Source organism: Mesoplodon mirus (genome assembly GCF_964341445.2).
Source record: "Mesoplodon mirus genome assembly, chromosome: 8".
Lineage (NCBI taxonomy): Eukaryota > Metazoa > Chordata > Mammalia > Artiodactyla > Ziphiidae > Mesoplodon > Mesoplodon mirus.
In genome coordinates this window covers 30857059-30877017 of record NC_138984.1, presented here as the reverse complement: position 1 = coordinate 30877017, position 19959 = coordinate 30857059, and the positions used below count along the sequence as shown (strand labels likewise).

The following is a 19959-nucleotide window of genomic DNA, read 5'->3' as shown; positions in this document are numbered from 1 at the left end:
ATCTAGTTTGGGAAATAATCCCCCAGGTACCAATTCAATACTCAGCTGAGCTCCCCTGCACTCACTGCCCCTAGGAGGCTCAGTGGGGACTGTGTCACCAAGGATGGGAGAGTCCTTGGCTAACAACAGGAGACACTCAGCCGTGCCAGGCACCATGCTGAGATCTTTTATATTGTAACTAACAGAATCCGTGCAACAACCCCCAAGAGGTAAGTACTGCTATTAGCCCTCCTTTAGGCCTGGGGAAACTGAGGCACAGAGCACTTCAATTATTTTCCCAAAGTCACGCAACTAGTAAGTGACAAAGCAAATGGGAATCCAGGCAGTCTGGTGCCCAGCCGAGCTGTTAACCACAGTGCTATCCCACCTTGAAATGCAAAGAAATCAGTGCTGACTTAAAAGTGTTTGAGAGTCAGGTTCTTCGACAGTTCCCTACTGATTGGGGGTGGTTCCAGTTAGTAGGGTCTCAGCATGACCTCTTGTGTCTTCCTCCCTCTCCGCAGACGCCCCCTGCTCCGACATGCTGGGGATGCTCTCGGGCCTCCTTGCCGACTCCCAGATCTCTGCTTCCTCCACCCGCGAGTACCTCTGGAGCCCCAGCGCTGCCCGCCTGGTCAGCAGCCGCTCAGGCTGGTTCCCTCGGATCCCTCAGGCCCAGCCGGGCGAGGAGTGGCTCCAGGTAGACCTCGGGGCACCCAAGACCGTGAAAGGCGTCATCATCCAGGGGGCCCGCGGAGGAGATAGCATCACTGCCGTGGAAGCCAGGGCGTTTGTGCGCAAGTTCAAAGTCTCCTACAGCCTAAATGGCAAAGACTGGGAGCACATCCAGGACCCCAGGACCCAGCAGCCGAAGGTAGGATGTTCCCGGAGGACTCCCTAACCTTGCCCCAAACAGGGAGGTTGATTTGGGGGATGTTGATTTCCCATCTAGATGGTCATCACCAACCCCTGCCAGTCAAACAGATATTAACTGAGAGATTACTTTGTGCCAGGCCCTCTGCTAAGTGCCTTATTTTAGCCTTTACAACGCCTCTAGAAGGTAGGTCCTTTCGTCCCTCCCAGTTTAGAGATAACAAAACTGAGGCTTGATGTCATGCCAGGTCATACAGTACCTGTGGTATAGAGCCATGACTCAGACACAAGTCTCACTCCAGAGCCCAAACGCCTAACCACTACTCAACACTAGCCTTTCTAGTGTCTTGGACACTCTTTCAGATAAAGTGTCCTTGGAACTGGCCAGACATCCAAAGGGGATGTGGTTTTTGGAGGCTCAACTATAGAAACTAGTGAATTACTTCCAAAAACAACTGTGTCTTTCTTAGTGTTGCTGCACTCCTTTGTATTTTCCTGGGCTTGACTGCTTAGATCTTTCTTGCCTCTCACACGGAGGCTGGGAAGAGGCAAGAGAAACTAACTCCAGGCCAGAAGCGCAGGCCAGTGTAACACCCACTCCTGCCATTGGAAGAGTGAAGGTCAGCCCTCAGCGAGGGGCACCAAGGAGCCCCAGGAAAGGGAGAGGACATCACAGCCCTGTCCCTCTCCAGGTTAATCTCCCAACCAGCCAGGCGTTCCGACCCTCATTGCTAAGTTACCCCTCATTTTCCTCAGAAGAGCAGGGCCCCTAATAAGGAAGGGGTATCACATGTCTCTGTTTAGCAAATGTTTTCCATTCTTAATGCAGAGGCAAGGTCTGGGTTGGAGGTTTTGCAGTGCTGATGTAAACTCCCAGCTCATAATTCCAGCGGCTTGGAAAGGCTCAGTGCTTGGTAACCGGAATCTTCAGTGAATGGAGCAGAAGTCGGACCACTGGCTCCCCCAGGGACAGCTGACCCTGGCTCTCCTTGACTATTCTGGGGGCCTGGGAAAGGAGATGATCTTAGCCAGGGTCAGAGCCTGCCCTCCCCATGACAGTGCCCCCCTTTTGGAACTGTGGGCATCCTGCAAAATGAGTTGGGTCTGCCTCATTCCTAGATGCTAATCAGCTACAGCCCCTGGCACACCTGCACACCAACAGTCCCCTAAGTCACTGGTTCACAGGTACGCTCTGGGTTGGGTCCCCCACCTGGCTTCAGCCAGGGCAGCCCCACTGTCATGCATTTTATGTAGTGTGGCTTTAGGTGAGGTTTCTTTTGACAGAATTTCTTCCACTAAACCAAGGTTGGGGGAACACAGTCTTATTAGATTATCAGGGTGTGGACCAGTGGAAATTGTCATTAGCCTAGAAAAGGGATGGTCACTTTCCCTTCAGCCTCTCAGTGACCTGGCATTTTCTAAACCTAGACTTTCAAGCTGGGACTTTCTAAATCTAGCCTTTTAAGCATCTGGGAAAGAACTTCTTTTTCTAGTAAACCAAGAACTTCAGAACAGGCAACACAGCCTAAATGCCTTTCACTCCTCTCCAGCCAAATCCAGCTTAAGACTCACTCAGAGCCGAATTCTGAGTCCTCAGTTTCACTGCCAGGATAGAGAACAGAACCCAGCAATTGCCACTTTCATCTGCTCCCCATTTGCCGTGTTTCTGGGACCTCCCAAATGAATAAAAACCTTGGTCTGAGAATGGGGCTCCCACGGACCAAAATGGGCAGTGACCATGAATTAACTCTGAAGCTGCCTCTGGTTGGATGTGAGGGGTGAGGTGGGAAGGGGGGAAGAGGGAGCAGAAAGGAGGAGTGAGGAGGGCTCTCCCACCTCAGAAGGGCTGAGCAGCCTGTCTCCCCTGCAGCTGTTTGAAGGGAACATGCACTACGACACCCCTGACATCCGGAGGTTTGAGCCTGTCCTGGCGCAGTACGTGCGGGTGTACCCTGAGAGGTGGTCCCCTGCGGGCATTGGGATGCGACTGGAGGTGCTGGGCTGTGACTGGACAGGTAAGGCCCTCTTTCCACTGCGGGTCTCACTCACATGGTCTCATGACCCCGGCTTCCTGGGACGGCCTGGGAGGAGGTCAGACCACGACGGGGGGACGGGGCGGAGGCGCAGCCATCCCTGGGGTGAAGCCCCATCCGTTCAAAACGCTGCTGCCCCCCGCCTGCCCTGGGCTCCACTTTGTTCGACCTCAGACCACGGGCACTGCAGCCTCTGGACTCAGGACAGCTTCTCAAGGGATGTGCTTTGTCATTTTTAAAGGATCATTTCAGTCCTCCAGCCCCAGTCTCTCAAAAACAAATCATAACCACACACTGCCCACCCAAATTCAATTAGACCCTGACTCTTCAGGCCAGAGGGCTGTGGCTGTTGATTTAGGGAAGAAAAAAAAATGCTCATGATAATAAAGTAATCGGTTTATGTCTGAATCTGGCCTCCAGATGTCTGTGGCTAAGAGACTTCATTTTCATTTGGAAGCCACATCTGTAAAAGGCATTTATTTGCTCAGGCGGGACCCTGTTGCAGGGGAGCTGCCGAGAGCCCGACTTCTTCCCCGTGTGCCGCAGGAGGCTCGCTGGGCTCCACCCTGCGTCGCAGGCCCTGGGAGCACCTCCGAGTCTCCTGAACGAAGATGAGGCCCGCTGATCATGGCCACCCTCCTGGTTTCCCGGGAAGCGGCCCATCCATCCTTCCGAGTCGGGCCCGCCTCCCCTCCAGGCCCCGCCCTCCTCCCCGGGGCAGGGCTGGCACAGATCCCAGCTCGAGCCGGAGCCGGAGCTCGCTCGCTGCCTGCCAAACGGAGCTCGGGGGGCGGCAGGCAGGACCCCGGCCCCAGGTATCTCCATTTTCCTGTCTGTGCCGTACCTGTCAGCAGCTCACGCAGCAGGGGATCGTGGAGGATTAGTAAGAGCTTGTCGGAGAAGCGCTTTCGGCTCCCGGGGAGAAAAGTGCTGCCTGTGTGCCTTTATGATGGCGCCGAGGAAGTGTCCCGTTGAGGCACGAAGGCTGGGAATCGGGCCCAAATTAGCCTTTCTCACCTTTCAATGGAAGGCAGCCCCATTGAACATATTTTAGTGGGAAGACACTTTACTCCCCATCACGGAGTGAGGCCAGGTTCCCTGCAGCCTGCTGAGTGTTCCTCACCTGTCCTCTTGCAGGTGCTGAAAACTGCCCTCCAACAGTGACACAAGCTGGCTTCTTCTGGCCAGAATCAGAGGCTTAGAGATGCAGGGGACCCGAGGGCTTCTAGGCCAGTGGCTTTCAAACGTTTCTGACCACCATCCACAATTTAAAATAAATTTATATCATGAGCCACTCGACTTACAAACATGCATGCACACACACACACAAGCACACATACACGTGTGTGCTTATGGGATATAGTATATCATTAAGCACCCGGACTCTGGGGACAGATCTCCAAGTTCAAGTCCTGTCTCTGCCGATCTCGGTTATCCTAGCTGAAGAAGGGGGGGTGACCATAGTATATCTACACCCCCCAGGGTTGTCATGAGGATTCAATAAAATAATGGATATAAAATACTTAGCCTGCTGCTTGGCACCTAATAAACTTGTTATAGTAAGTAAGTGTGACTGAAACAAAAGGCTCCCAAAGTGGTGCTCATCCTTGCCACGTGAGTACACTCTGAAATATTATAGCCCCTATTTTAAAATGCTAGTCCTGACCCATGAAATTGACCTACAACCTGTTAACAAGGGTGACATACAGTTTGAAAAAAAAATCACCGATCTAGGCCAATGCCTCCTTCACAGAGAGGGAAACTGAGTCCCAGAGAGAGGAGCCACTTGCCAGAGGCCGATCAGCTACCGGAGGGCTGACTCATACTTCCCTCCTGTCCCTGGTCCTCCGGACCACGCCTCTTCCCAGGCTGGCCCTGCTTTAAGACCAGCTGGACAATTGCTAATGGCCTTTTCCTCCTCCTGCCCCCCCGCCAAGCTGGCCCAAATTACACCGGCGATGGTCAGCAACAGGTTTCTCATTTCAAAGTCCTCCTGGCCGTTCCTTGCAAGTTCAGAGTAGGGGCTCGATACCCTCCGCCCAGCCTCCTACCCTTTGAAGTCTCTGACATCTGGTTTCAATTGCCAGGGAGCGTAGTTTGATGGGCAGTTACCTCTAAGTGTCCGGTACAAACACAGCGGACACGGAGGCCGGCTACCGTTTCCTCACTTTCATTCACACGCCCTGCCCTCTCATTGCCTCGCCCGCCCCCTGTGCCCCTGGATTTAACATTATCTCTCTGCCACCCAGCTCACCCACTCTGCTACCTAACGTGTCCAGGAATCGCTCTCCCAGGCCACGTGGCTTTCTGCTTGTCAAATTTCCATTCATTTCTGTGATTCATCCTTGTTCCCTTCTTCATTCCTACCCCAAAAGGATAACAAGGAAAATAATGGACTGGGTTGAGTTACTGCAGCTAAATATTTGACAGGGCTGCTTCACCTGTTCACTTGTTTGTATGTCAAATGATTACTTCTTGCCCTGCTGACCATAGTTTGCTTTACAACGGAGTTTAAGATTCTGTGACACCGTAACAAATACGAACTTACAAGTTAGGACGCTTTGAGGTTATTTGCCCAGCCAGGTTTGGTCACCTGCTACTTGTATTTTGAATAAGTTGCCAACACTGACAGGTCTGGAGATTTTGTTTGTTCGTTTGTTTCACGCGAGGAAAAAAAAATCTTTTTGCAAGATCTGGCCACACTGGACCACCTCCCCTCGGTTCCTCAACCTGCTGGAACCAGTCACGTGGTGGCCTCCTTTAAACCAGGTGTGCAGGACCCCTCTGCCACTCCTGTCCTTTCCTCTCCCAGCCCCCAGCAGGCCATCCTCCCTAACAGTAGCAGTTAGCCTTCTAGAAGCATTTGAATTTGCCACACCCTGACCTAAAGGCACAGCCCCAAATTATTTCCACTGCAGGGAGTCTGAGTCACTTTGAGCCCATATTCTTTTCCATCTGGTTTTGCGCAGACACGAACCACGATGTCTGGGGTCGCACCTCCCAAGCTGTCGGGCTTGGCTATGACTTCAGCCGTTGTGCTTCTGATTATCTTGTAATAGGTGGGCCCCCAGGTCGGGTTAGCTTTGGTTCCGTCTGACTCAGAGAAGGCAGAGAAGAGAAGGCCCGTTCCACGCGCAAGCAGGGCTGAGCCCGAGACACGACAGCAGTCACCCAAGGGGCTGTGCACAGACAGGTGTTTTCCACAGGACGGAAGCTCACTCCGTTAACCCCGATTTTTTTCAAACCATTTTTGATGGGTGTCCTTCATTGCTTATGTGTGTGTGTCACCCACATCTGTGTCTGAAACAGAACACCCAGAGCATGGTTGAGCCCTGCCTGTGGTCAGTGTCACCCACATTCACTACTGCCTGGCGTGCATGGCCTTTTGTGCTGGCCTCAGGGCCTCTGCTGTGGAGTGGAGTGTGGGTTTGTGTTCGTGCCTCCATTACGGCTATTTCTACAGCTTGGGAGTATTCTCCTTAACACAGGCCATGGTCCTGACTTCATCACAGCACACAGAAGTGACTTCATGGGTGTGTGTGTGTGTGTGTGTGTGTGTGTGTATGTCCATCTTGGATTTCCTTTTTTCTTCCTTCTTGAAAGGCCCACCCTTGGAGGGGAGATAGTATTTGGCATCTTCCTGCTGGCTTTTGACACAGGCTGCTGCATGTGGTATTCACTCCCCTTCCTATGCCTTTCTGCAGACTCAAAACCAACGGCTGAGACACTGGGACCCACCGTGAAGAGCGAAGAGACCACCACCCCATACCCTACTGACGAGGAGGCCACGGAGTGCGGGGAGAACTGCAGCTTTGAGGATGGTGAGGACGGGGCCAGAGCCGTATTTCATCCAGGATGGTATGGGTGCCGAGCAGTCGCAGTGGAGGCTGGCCCATGGCTGGGGCCGGGACCTGGGGGTCCCCTAGGTCAGAGGTCAGGGAAGTGTGATACTTAGGGGCTTGGGGCAGTGGCTATTTCCAAACAATCTAGAAGCATTCAGATATTGGAACAACCAGTACAGCCCTACATCAGCTGAGATAAGGGGCCATCCAAGGAGGATGCCTCCTTTGAATAGTCTTTCCTAGCCCTCACTTCGTATCTTTAGAATCCACAGCTGTGATCGCCCCTCCTGCTAAGCTTGTCTCCGGGGCACAGTCAAGGGAAGATCTGGCTGTCATCTGGGTGACTTGGTCAGTGGAGCATGATAGGTTAACTCAGCAGTTAACCATGATTTAATTGCGTTGCCCTGTGTCTTTTACCACCACGGGTTGAGAAAGCCTGACAATTAGGATTATAAGATAGGGCACCGCATCCTCCACGAGGGGAGCGCAGGTCAGTGACAAAGACGGAAGTATGAAAAGGCACCTCACCCATTCCTCAAAACTCAGGGCCTCCTATTTGCGATCAGTCTCTTCACGTGGGAAATCTATTGCATTTTCATTTTATCTTCTAAGCATATCCAAGTTAGAGAAAAACAATAATTGGCAGAGCCCAAAAAGACATCACATTTTCAATCTTCCTGCTAAGGTCACAGAATATGAGGACATTCCTAACAAACCACAAAGTTTGGAACACCTGGCATTTGGGGCTAGAATTTAATGCTTGACAGCCTCCATTTACAGTAAATTACTGATCATTATTAAACGTTCATTAAACCAAATGAGGGAAGATTGGTGAAGAGGCTTGGGAAGTGATGGAGACATAAAGACGTAGCACCGAGTCAGTAGGTAGATGGTGAAATCTGTGGATCCGCACCCTTAGCCACTTGACTGTATGAGAAACTGCAAGGATGTGGTGGACGGCTCCCCAAGATGGCTACAAAGAAGAATGGGAGGGGAGCCAGAAATAAATGCTGAAGTTGTGTGACTGCAAAATGATAATTTAATGCATATGCTCTCAGGAATGTGCTTTTGTACATTGCGTGGGCCAGGGGACACTCTTGGTCAGGGATAGTTGAATACAGAATTCTGACATTTTAATGAACTTGTTTTTGTTTTATGAAGAGGAGAAAGAGACTTGGAGAATCTTCCAAGACATGTTTGAAAGAGTTTGAGAGCCAAAAATGGAGCGCTCTCATTTACTGTGTGGTGTTGGATTAGCAGGGTTTGCTTGGTGCAGGGCAAAAGGAGGGGGTTTTGTCTAAATGGCAATCCAAAGGAAAATGGAAGGACTTTCAGAAGTTTAATATAATCTTCCCGTTTATAGTGGTTTGTTTCATTTGGGGTTTCTTTGGTGGTTCCTCCCCTCTCGCTTTTTTTTTTTTTTTTTTTTTTTTTTTTGCAAAAGATCTCTTTGTGGAATTGGGTTCCTGAGATACAGTATGCGTATAAACATTAGAGAGGAATTATGGTATATTGAATTACTCCATATTTTTGAACGGAAAAATAGAAACTTAGAAGTTGTCGGGAAAAGGGGATGGGGAGGGCTAAGGGCTGACTTTTCCAAGCCACAGGTTGATGCTTCAGTAATAGATTCCATGTGTTTCTTCTCAACTCAAGCTGACTTTGGCCAAGGGTGGGCAAATATTAAATATTCTTTCTTGGGAAGGGGAGACATGAGCAGGACCCGGTGGCAACCTGCCGCCAAGGCCAGCAGTGCCCTTCCCCTCAGAGGTGAGCCGTCCCCACCCCCCGCCCGGGGCGGGAGCAATGTGTTTCCACCCGTCAGCTGTTCCCTTTAGACTTCCTAACCTGCCTTCCCCACGGAAATTCCTCTCTGGGAACCCTGAGAAGGGAAGTAAAAAGGCCAAAGACCCCACTTCCTCCCTGCTACCAGCGTTAGCCAACACTTTTCCGCTGTCTCCGCAGCTACTGAGGACAAGAGTCCAAATCTGGGTTCCCGTTTCCTCTCTTTCCCCACCTCCACCCCACCCCCAACTTAATCACATGTTCAGCACCAGCTCAGACTGGATTTTTAGAGCTGAGTGGAACCTCCAAAGAAATCCTTTGGGTTTGGTCTATCCGCTTAGAGGTGAACAGCCGAGCAGACGGGGACAAGCCATTGTGTGGTCTCTTAGATTTCCATTCTCTGCTGTCCCTGGAATCCTGGCCTTCAGGCACTCCGAGCCATGTAAAATTATTTTTCCTCCCGGTCAGCGCTGAGCTGAGCGGCAGGCTGGTCTGGTCCCCCCGATTTGCCCTAACATGCCAAATCGCCCACCTGGCAGTGCCTCCCCCAGGGATGCTGAACTGACCCCGTCTTCTGAAACAAGAGGCCTGGCATAGGGAGGTGAAGGGCAAACAAGCCTCCCTTGTTTCCAAGATCACTTTCTCCTCCCTGGCCAGCACCTCCCGCATTTTGAATTTCAGCCCCTCCGGATGCCAACGGGCTGTCCATCACTGCTGACAGCCAGGTTGGCAGGATCCTGCCTTCCACTGAGGCACTGGGGGGACATCCTTCTCTGGCATTTAGGGGACAGCAATTTCCACATTTGTCTGCTCTCCAGGGTGGCCAGAAGAGGCCGATTAGAGCCTGAAGCCATTTGGTGGCCTCATTTATAATTGCTTACTATGGGAACCACTGGCAGCCTTGGCTTTCATGCCTGGGAAGGATGAGACCAAAGGCTGACCCGAAAGCCAACAATCGCCAAGATGAGTTAAATGAATAAGCAAAGGGAGCCGTTTCTTTCTCTGCTCTCCCCTTAGGCCCTGCCAGCCGTTTAAATTGCACCACTGTGGCTGTTCTCCAAACCCATTTCATTCGCCTTGTTTCGGGGTTTTTGTTTTCCCTTTTAGACAAAGATTTGCAGCTCCCTTCAGGATTCAACTGCAACTTTGATTTCCCCGAGGAGCCCTGTGGTTGGATGTACGACCGTGCCAAGTGGCTCAAAAGCACCTGGACCAGCAGCTCTGGCCCCAGCGACCGGACGTTTCCAGGTAAGCCAGCCTCGAATTAAGCGATGAGAAAGTTAAGGCCAGCCTGCGCCATGTTTTTCAGCTCCATATTCCCTGACAAACTTCATAACTTCACAGAACAGTCCTCTGCCCTTTGCCTGCAAACCACCGGCCTTTACTTGACAATGTCACCCGATGGAATAGCTGGTTGGCGGTTCCTGGCCCTCTCTTGTGATTACAGAGCAGCCTGGAAGCTGGGAGGGAGCGAGAGAGGCCAAGATCAAAGGAGAGGAAAGAAAGAGCAATTAGGAGGTCCTAGGAGAGGGGATGAGTCAATGTCCCTTTGTTCCCATAGCCAGCTCTCGATGCCACCATCACAGAGCCCCTTGTGACTCCAAGCTGGATATTGTTCCTAAAATGGCCCACTGGGAAACTCCTGGCCCCAAGTCTGACTGATACTTTTTGGAGGGTATCATCACTTCTGTTGAAAACCAAGTCGAGGGCCTGAAATGCTGCCACACCCATGGGTGTCTAGCAGAGCTGCCTGGCACTTGGCCTCTTGAAGAGTGCTGCTGCTAGTCCTTGGAATATGGTGAAGCCGCCCTCTTGGTTTCAGAGAGCCCGATTTCAGAGGCTCTCCTGGCACTGTTGGTAGAGAGGGGTTGCCTTTAGCCCTTCTAAGCAGGAGTTGTCCACTGTTTCCATTGTGGCATGCTTTTACAGTGATGTTCTGGTAAATGTTTAACGACCGGCTCTCCAGGTTTAAAAAAAAAAAATCTGCTTTGTAATTAATGTTTGCCACTCTCTGTGGTGTGAATCCTCCCACTGTGGTTGGATGCAAGCTACCAACATGACATCACCGGAAGTGGAGTTGAGAAGTACACGAACACAGCCTTAGATAGTTTTTTTTCCCTCACACAGATAACATAGATATAAATAACTTCTGGATCATGCATACCAGTAAAATGTATTAAAATAATTAAGACGTATTGCATTTTGAGAATTTATTTCCTTTCGTTTTTAATATACTTTATTTCATTGCAACTTTATATAATTCAATTGTTAACAATGCTTGCATTTCACAGTAGGCTTGCAAAATTCCAGAAAACTCCACAATCGGCTCTCACACGCCAGTACGTAGCATACGTTGCTCTAGCACATCGCGCGTTAGCTTTCAGTGTTCCTGGATCTTGGGCCCCCGTAAGCGTTTGAGAGGGAAGTGCTTAATTCTGGAAATTAGTAGATCATATGTTGCCTGCCTAGAGGACGAAAGGGGGGAGGGACCTCCCCTTCTTCAGAGTCCCCCAGAGCCGCTCGGCTGCCCCTCACCCCGAGGACTGGCCGTGTCCCTGTCTCCAGGGACGGCAGTGGGATAGACGCTCTCCGCGGGCCGCCTCCTGAGCTTGCTTTCCCGGAGAGTCACAGCATCTGCTCCGGAGAAAAACATTTTCATATTTCAAGTGTTTATCTCTTCAGGATTTGAGTGCTCAGAGAGATTAATATCCGAAGATCACCACAGCCTCAGGCAACAGGAGAGAACACTTACCCTCGTCCCAGCGTTAATCACCCTCCCCCCTCTCGCTCACTGCAATAATGTTTAATTAATATAATGAGCCTCCTGCACGTTGGAAAAAAAAATACTTATTTTTATAACCCAGCCTGGATTTTTCATTTCATTTCCTCTCCTTTGAGACTTGGCCCAATTAATTGGTTGTTTTCCCAACCTCCACTTTTTATCCAAACGTAAAGAAGATTTGCCGTGGGGGTGGGGTGGTGTACGTGTGATGTTTATGTGTGTGCATTGGTGCGCTGTGTGTGTACGTGTGATGTTTATGCGTGTGCATTGGTGCGCTGTGTGTGTACGTGTGATGTTTATGCGTGTGCATTTGTGCGCTGTGTGTGTACGTGTGATGTTTATGCGTGTGCATTTGTGCGCTGTGTGTGTACGTGTGATGTTTATGCGTGTGCATTTGTGCGCTGTGTGTGTACGTGTGATGTTTATGTGTGTGCATTTGTGCGCTGTGTGTGTACGTGTGATGTTTATGCGTGTGCATTTGTGCGCTGTGTGTGTATATGTGTGATGTTTATGCGTGTGCATTGGTGCGCTGTGTGTGTACGTGTGATGTTTATGCGTGTGCATTTGTGCGCTGTGTGTGTACGTGTGATGTTTATGCGTGTGCATTTGTGCGCTGTGTGTGTATATGTGTGATGTTTATGCGTGTGCATTGGTGCGCTGTGTGTGTACGTGTGATGTTTATGCGTGTGCATTGGTGCGCTGTGTGTGTACGTGTGATGTTTATGCGTGTGCATTTGTGCGCTGTGTGTGTACGTGTGATGTTTATGCGTGTGCATTTGTGCGCTGTGTGTGTGCGTGTGATGTTTATGTGTGTGCATTTGTGCGCTGTGTGTGTACGTGTGATGTTTATACGTGTGCATTGGTGCGCTGTGTGTGTATATGTGTGATGTTTATACGTGTGCATTTGTGCGCTGTGTGTATGTATGTCTTAAGGTATTTGTGGGTTTTGTGTGTATGTGCATATGTTGTTTTCATGTGTAGATTTTGTGTGTTTGTAAATATGTATATGCATGCGTTTAGTTTGTGTGCATGTATGAATCTGTGTGTGTGTCTGTATGTTTATGTTTGAGTGTGTTTGTGGTTTATATGCATGTGTGTGTGTATGTGTGTGTGAGAAGTGTGTGTATAAGGGGGCAGCTTGGCAAAGGCACCTTGAATGAAGGGATGTAGGTGATACAGCAAGGGGAGGTTTACTGGCTCTTATTCAGCATCCATCCTCAGGTTCTTTCGAATAATTCCACTTCCTCCCTTGCACTCTTCTGAGCAGATTTTCTCTAAGAATGCCTGAGGTCAGCCCGGTCCAGACTCCAAGGCCACCAGTTAGCAAGTGACACTTTGAGGACAGCTCAAGCTACTCTCCATTGGACGCGGTTCCCGTCTGCCCCCTCTTCGCCCAGCCCTCACCCTCACCTGATGCCCCATGGGCTGACCCCGGCTACTGGCTGGGAATCCTCCTCCTGCCCTCGTTCCACTTGATTCATTACACCCTGCGGTTTGGGAAGGCTCTTCAGAGCCATCTTGCAGGGCGGGCAAAAGTCCAACCTTTAGCTGGCTGGAGGGGGACAGAAAGAAAATTAGGGCCATAAGGAACTGCTCAATCTAATGCTGTTTCTCCCTTAAGAAATCGAAAAAGAAAATAATTATTTTCCTGTTCCAGAGGAATCCCTGAAATTTGGAAAAGTGGCCCTTGGACGCTGCCTGCAGAAAACAAAATCATAATATTGTCTTCAGAGCCCTTCTCTCCATCCTCTGATGATTTAAAAATCATTTGCTGTATTCCCCATTGTCCTTCCCCTTACAAAACGTGATACTGGGCTCTAAGCAGGAGAGGATAGAGAGCCCTTTCTGTTCAGGGTGGTCCTTTCTTCTTCAAAAAAAAAATTGGGGCCCCGAGGAGAGCAGTTGGGAGAAAGGAAACAGCTGTGCTTGGTTAGGGGCAGGGCAAATGCTAACGGGTTCAGAGTCCCGGGACCTTCCAAGTCAAGCCTGAAAGTGCTGTGTCACCCACACTTCGCCCCTCCACAAAGAGGAGACCGCTCCACTCTTTAAGAAAAGTGTGCCATGTGTTTTATCTCCTTGTTAGATAGGTAACAAAAGTAATTATACTTAAGAAAGGAGGTGTCCCCATCAAGTGCAGAGGGAGAAGGGAGGAAAGAAAAAAGGCAACAGCCATGTTGAAATATCATACACAGACTACTTGATTAGAAGTGTCTGTGGAAACTACTTAAATTCCTTAGATGTTTTCTGATTTAGTTCTTTTCTCATGTTTTGTTTTGGTTTTTTTCTTTTCCTTTTAAGTAAGCAATTAGTTCTGTTCTTTTGGCTAGTGGTAATAGTTGCTTAAGGCTGACAAGACACCCACTGGTTTTATTCCACTGTTTTTGTTTTTCAAGATAGTCTTTCAAGACATTCAGAATTTCTTTTTTTAGCTCTTTGCTTGTGGCTTAGAAGCCTGGAGTGTGTTCATACCAGCCCCTGGGGGCCCTGTTCCGAATTCAGTGACCCCTGGTGGTTGCAGAGGAGATAGTACCTTGTTCTGTGAGAAAGCACTTTGCCTTTGCTCTGTAACTACAATGACACAGAAAATGTCTCCCCTAGTGGAAGCCCCTGTATCTCTCACAGATATTCTTAAGTGCATTGATCAGAAACAGAATTTTGAGGAAGATCAGATTCAGCTCTTTAAGGAACAAGGCAAAAATCCCTTGAGATGCTACGGTGAACCCGTGTGTCTAGACCTGCCCTGTGTAATATGGTAGCCGCTAGCCACACGTGACTATTTCAATTTTAATTAAAATTAAATACAGATAAAACTTCAGTTCCTCCATCACATCAGCCACATTTCATGAGCTCAGTACCCACTCTGTGTGGGACGGTGCAGACAGAGAACACGTCCATCATCACAGGATGCTGTCTTGGTCAGCACAGCTGGAGCACCTTCTGGCATGAAGAGTAACTTCCAGGGTGCTTGCTGATGCTGTTGCTCCTTGGTTTGGTATAAACCAAGAGAAAATAATGAGGGAGATGTGCCTTCTCCATGATCCCTTGGTGGGAGTGTTCAGTGCCTGGCATTTTTTGTCACTGTCATTGTACCTCAGTGAGTAACATAATAAAGTAAGCAAGTAACATACCGTTAGACAGTATAGGAACTATTTCATTCAGTCAAAAAGAGTAAATACGGGGCTTCCCTGGTGGCTCAGTGGTTGAGAGTCCGCCTGCTGATGCAGGGGACACGGGTTCATGCCCCGCTCCGGGGAGATCCCACATGCCGCGGAGCGGCTGGGCCCGTGAGCCATGGTCGCTGAGCCTGCGCGTCCGGAGCCTGTGCTCTGCAGCGGGAGAGGCCACAACAGTGAGGGGCCCGCATAACGCAAAAAAAAAAAAAAAAAAAAGAGTGAATACTAAGTAATAGAAATAATAGTAATAATTGTTTTATTATTATTGTTGTTATTGTTATTATCTTCAGGAATGAGACAAGACTAGAGATAAAGGTACTGTTCCAGGTCAGCTTCAGATTCCTCAAGTGTGTGGTCACCCTAAATGTGTGTTCTTTTATATATTTGTTGACCTAACGAAGTATGATTACAATATTACTTCATTTCAGTAACTTCAAATCACGGAAGTGACATAAAGAAAACAGGCAAAGGCTATTTGGAATAGTATGCCTTTATACAAGGACAGAGCTTTGGCTACCTAGCATTTATATGCTTATTGGATTGAGAGACCAGAACCTTTACTCTGGGTTCAAAAACAAGTGAGAGTAAGTCAAGAATACCATGTTCTGAAATATTCACATTTTACAAATGGCGGCTCTTCCATCAGATGTAAGTGGTAGTCCTGTTGACTGCTCGTAGGGCTGTTTTGATGCAGATTGGGTCACTGAATAAACACCATGAGAGCAGAGGACCAGAACTGTGGTTCACTATGGGATATACAGGCAAGAGGATTAAGTGTGAGTGGGTATGGTCAGTAGACAGTCACAGAGAAATCAGTGAAAATGACTGATGAGTCAACTTGCTTACAATGGGCTTGATTTTGGGCGGTGAGTTAGCAGGGACTCTGTGAATTAAAAAGCAACTCTCTTAACTCAAAAGACCTTCCTCATAGGTGGGACCGATGGCAGCAAACAATCCAGACACGGGACTGGCATCAGCTTGAACTGCCTTCAGAAAGAGGTTGCTGTGGCGTGTCTGGGGCACAGCCGCTACAAATATGGAGATGGGAACTTCTCGGGCTTAGAGCAGGCTAGATAATTAAAGACCAGGAACAGCTGGGCTAAAAGAAAGCCATATTTAAGGAATAACTTCAACTGGAAAAGGAAAGCATAGAGGCCCTTCTTTAAGGAGCGTAGGAAGGAAGACATCTCTGACTTTGTAGAAAAGACAGCAGTAGAGAGGAGAAGCTCTTCCTTTTATTCTGAAAGTCATGATTGGTTGAGTGTGTAAGATCGATAATGAAGGGGCAAAGTGATAACAAGACTGAGTCGATTGCAAACCTTCATGAAAGCTGACATACCAAAAAAAGCAGCTCAAGATAGACTCCTGCAAAGCCCAGGCCTGAAACCTCAAATGTCCACAAGATGGTCAATTGCAAACCTTGAGAACATCCTGCCGAGTTCATCCAAAGTCAGTGTTTCCCTTAGTCAGTTGTTAATTTGAGGACCTTAGCAGAGATAGTCTGACCTTGGGAGGCCAGCTGAGGGGCTGACTCATGTCTTAAGCATGACCTATACAAAGAGACTTCATCTCCTGCAGCACTAAATATTCTTTCAGATGGTTTTTCTAGTAGGAGGGCAAGATGCTAGCCAGGAGATGCGTGTGTTGGACAGATGGTGTGTTTGGCTTTGCGATAGCCTGGAGGATCAGACTGGTGATTTATTTCAGGGTTTGGTAAGGTGTCGGCACCACTGATTCCATTGCTGTTGGGCCAGAAGTGGTCACATGATCAGCTGAAGCCAGATGTGGTCATAAATCGCCAGGTGAAATGTCAGGAGACCCTTTCTAGAGACAGCAGCAGGTTAAGACGCTGAATGACCTTGTCCTCTGCACTTCCTCTCTGCCCTTTTGAACTCCTGTTGTTCATTCCCATGCGATTGTTTTCCCTGCGTCATGGGCAACAACAGATGTTTTGAGTCAAGAACCTAGCAAAACGCCTCCCAAACATGTCAGGTCTGGGGGGAGATGGATTGTATCTCTGGAACATTTTTTCTTCATTCTCTTTCTGCTGCTAAATGTATCTCCTCTGCATTGTTTCCCGTTGGAAGCTATCCATTGCCGACATCACTGCCATCAGCTAAAAAAACAAGAAGACAGCCTCCGGCAGGTAGAGCTAATTCTTAGCTGGCCATGTTTGGGGACCTTTTAACAATCCAAAGGGCTTTTCCCCTAAAGTCTAAGTAAATCAATAAAGTAGCCCACCCATGCCAGGCCAGCCCTTTGCTCTATCAAGTCACCAACAGCCACTGTCTGTTAAAACTTCCTCTGTGTTTGGCAGTGGTAGGCCATAAATTAGAATGTTCTAGAAGAGCAAACTCCACTGATAGCACATGTGCTTCGCTCACAGCACATATACGGGTGCCATGACTTCAAAGAACTGAAGCACTTAGCTTGGCGAAGGGTCAGTGTGGAGACCTGCCACAACCAAAGCCCTGGAAAGCGAACATTTAAAGAGGCAAGTGTTGTGTTTCCTGAGGAAGTGAAGACCAGGGTCTTAATTCTTCACAAGTGAAAATGTTTCTAAGTCAGAGGACAGAAATTGGCTGCACTCCCTTGGGAATAGGAGGAGGACATGTGTCTAAATGACAGTAGGAAAACTTAAAACTGAAGTTAAGAAGTTTCTGACAGTTAGGGCTGTGACCCAGAAAACACATTGCCAGCATGGCCTATGGACACTCCTCCTCTGGAGAATTTAAAGCGAAGGGTGGACAGCTGTTCTGGAGATGTTTTCAGCATGGTTCCTCTGGGCAGCAGGGCTGGCCCCATCTAAATGGTCTTTTGAGGTCCCACTCTCATTCCAGAATCATGTATTATTTTATTGCATCTACTGTAGATTGACCCAAAAGCATGTGGTAAACAGTGTCTGTTGTACAACTTGAGGTTGGCTGGTTTCTGGGGTTAGGATGGATCTGGGAACCATCTTATTCCAGAGAACATCTTTTCTGTCCTTGAGCCAAATCTTACTTCCTTTGAGTCTTGGATTTGTCCTCCCAGGTTACTGGTGCTCTTTGGACCCTTTTTCTTTCTAAAAGAAACAAAAAGGCCAGCACAGGAGGCAGTGGGTTTAGTGATGGCAGTGGAAATGAAGATCAGAGCATTTATGGAGCGTCTACTGTGTCCCTGTTCGTATGCAAAGCACCTTACAAGGCTCTTTCCATTTCCTCCTCCTCACGACCCTATGCAGTATTGCTGTTATTATATCCATTTCACAGATGGGAAGACTGAGGCTTTAAAAGACGAGCGAACATTAGGATTCCAGCCCAGATGAGAGGCGAGTTTCTGGCGATTTTACTCAGTCCAATCAGGGCTCAGATCTTACTTCCATTGCTCTCTAGCAGTGGTCTGGGACACAGGACTTCAATTCTCTGAGCCTCTGTTTCCTTTCTGGTAAAAATGGAGAACATAATATTTAATTCACAGGGAAGATTACGGAAGGCAACAAAGCCACCAGTGTGATATCTGGCCCCCAGAGGTGCTCAGGGCACAACAGTTCTCTTGCCACTACTCTTCCTCTCCCCATCTCTGGGCTTTTCCTGGCCGAAGCCATTCCTTCATGATGTCCTGCTTGTACTCAGTCCTCTCTCAGTGACAGGCAGGGACGTTTTGCAGCTCAGTGTCCCTCTGACTGATGTCTACTGCTAATTCCTTAAATTTACATATCATCTTTCTTCCCTTGAGTTCATAGCACTTAACAGACAAGTGGGGCGCAAATGATTTCACTAAGTGGAATTCAGAGGCCTGCTTGTCTTGAGATTCCGCAAACTAGTGGATTAGCTCAGATGTCAGTGCTGAATTATGATCCTTCAGCTGCTCGTGCTTGGCATGCCACCAGCATTAACTCCCTGGTCTTCCAGTGGTCCTTTAAATCATGCACAGTGATTATCATTTTATTGTGAGAGAGAGAGAAGAGAGGAGAGGAAAGGGAGGGAGAGAGGAGGGAGCCAGCTCAGGTACCCAGGAGAGGCATTCTGTGAAACCTTTGGCCTCCTCGTACCTGAAGTTTTAGCAACAGGATGGGTAAATAAAACAGACCGGATAAAATCCAGCCAGCCCGGCTCTTTACACCTCCACACACATTTTACTGACTAAATTCTAACCATTATGCTATGATTCCCCTGCTGCTTAAGAATGTAAATTCACACAAGTGACAGTATTTCTGCCAAGCAATTTTCAGGCAGCCAGTGGGTCTTATTTGTGAAACTGTGAAGGAAGAAGGCTGCATAATAAGTCTCTGAAATCTGGTTTCCTTTATATACGAGTGGAAACAGTAAAGGCTAGGAAATGACTGGAGCATGGGAGCGTTTGGGGGGGTTCCCACTGGTAGCTCAGTGGACTGGATGCCTCCACGGGTCACCCTGTTTTGGGATCTGCCTATTGACTGTAGGTATATTCACTTTGCAAAAGCTATTGTACCTTTTTCTTTATACATATTCACATTTCAGTATAAATGTTCCGTAATAAAAAGCAGAGCATCTCAAAAAAAATCACCTCACCTTTGAAAAAGGCTCAGTAGGATGGGAGGGAACTGTGAGAAGATTATGTGAACCTGAGAGGCCAGGTGATTCCCCCTCTCTTCTTGTTTCCAATGGGCAGCCTCACTGCATTCTTTATCCATGTGTTTGTCATTCATTCATTCATGGGAACAAAATTTTCCCGAGTGGTGGCATATATTTGTCACTATCTAGGGGCAGGGAGAAGAAGCATTATTAACCCTTCTATGTGTAAGGCCAGGACCTTACATCTAACCAGGGCAATAGGAAAGACACACACCAAACAGTTAAATTACAGTACAAGGCAGTGGGTGTTTACCCGCTGAAACGCATGAAAAATGGCCTCCGGTCTTTTTTAAAACAAGGTAAAATCAGTGGTGTGGTCAGTAGATGCTCGAGTTGTTGAGAGAAGAGAGGAATTAATGTTGAAATGTGCCAGAATGGTTAGGAGAAGAACTAGCAACAGGGGGGTGGGATGGGGGTCGGGGAGCAGAGAATTACAGGTAAATGGAGAAAGGGCAACAGCCCTCAGCAGAGAAGCCAGTTTGCCTTGAATAGCATGTGATTGATTACACGGACTGGGGACAAGGTATTGGGGTCACAGCTGAAGTGAAGGGCCTACTGCCTGAATGTGGGGAAACCTGAAGTCAAGTCCAGCTCTGCTACTCACTAGCCTCTCTCCCTTGGAAAGTCACTTGAACCTTTCTGAGCCTCAGTTTCTGCATCTTGTGCAAAATAAGTGTAGTAAGACCTAGCTCACAAGCATATAGCAATGATTAAATTATGAATGCATATCAACATGCTTTGTAACCTGTAAAGCATTATGCAAATATGACTTATAATTATTACCATTAATAGTGGCAGTGGGGCTTCCCTGGTGGCGCAGTGGTTGAGAGTCCGCCTGCCGATGCAGGGGACACGGGTTCGTGCCCTGGTCTGGGAAGATCCCACGTGCTGCGGAGC

The 19959-nt window shown here is 48.5% G+C and overlaps 1 protein-coding gene across 9 annotated transcripts in view; it reads left to right on the top strand.

Annotated features, from left to right (window-relative positions):
- Positions 1–19959, top strand: part of NRP2 (neuropilin 2) — a 116469-nt gene that overhangs the window by 59034 nt on the left and 37476 nt on the right. For 7 of the 9 annotated variants that reach the window (XM_082629773.1, XM_082629772.1, XM_082629775.1 and 4 more), the window contains exons 9-12: positions 504–853; positions 2723–2867; positions 6590–6706; positions 9620–9760. In XM_082629773.1, coding sequence (XP_082485899.1) covers positions 504–853; positions 2723–2867; positions 6590–6706; positions 9620–9760 — 753 coding nt within the window. Of the gene's footprint in view, positions 1–503; positions 854–2722; positions 2868–6589; positions 6707–9619; positions 9761–11194; positions 11351–12561; positions 13120–19959 lie in introns of those variants that run through there. The other 2 variants (XM_082629780.1, XM_082629779.1) reach the window with 2 other exon arrangements.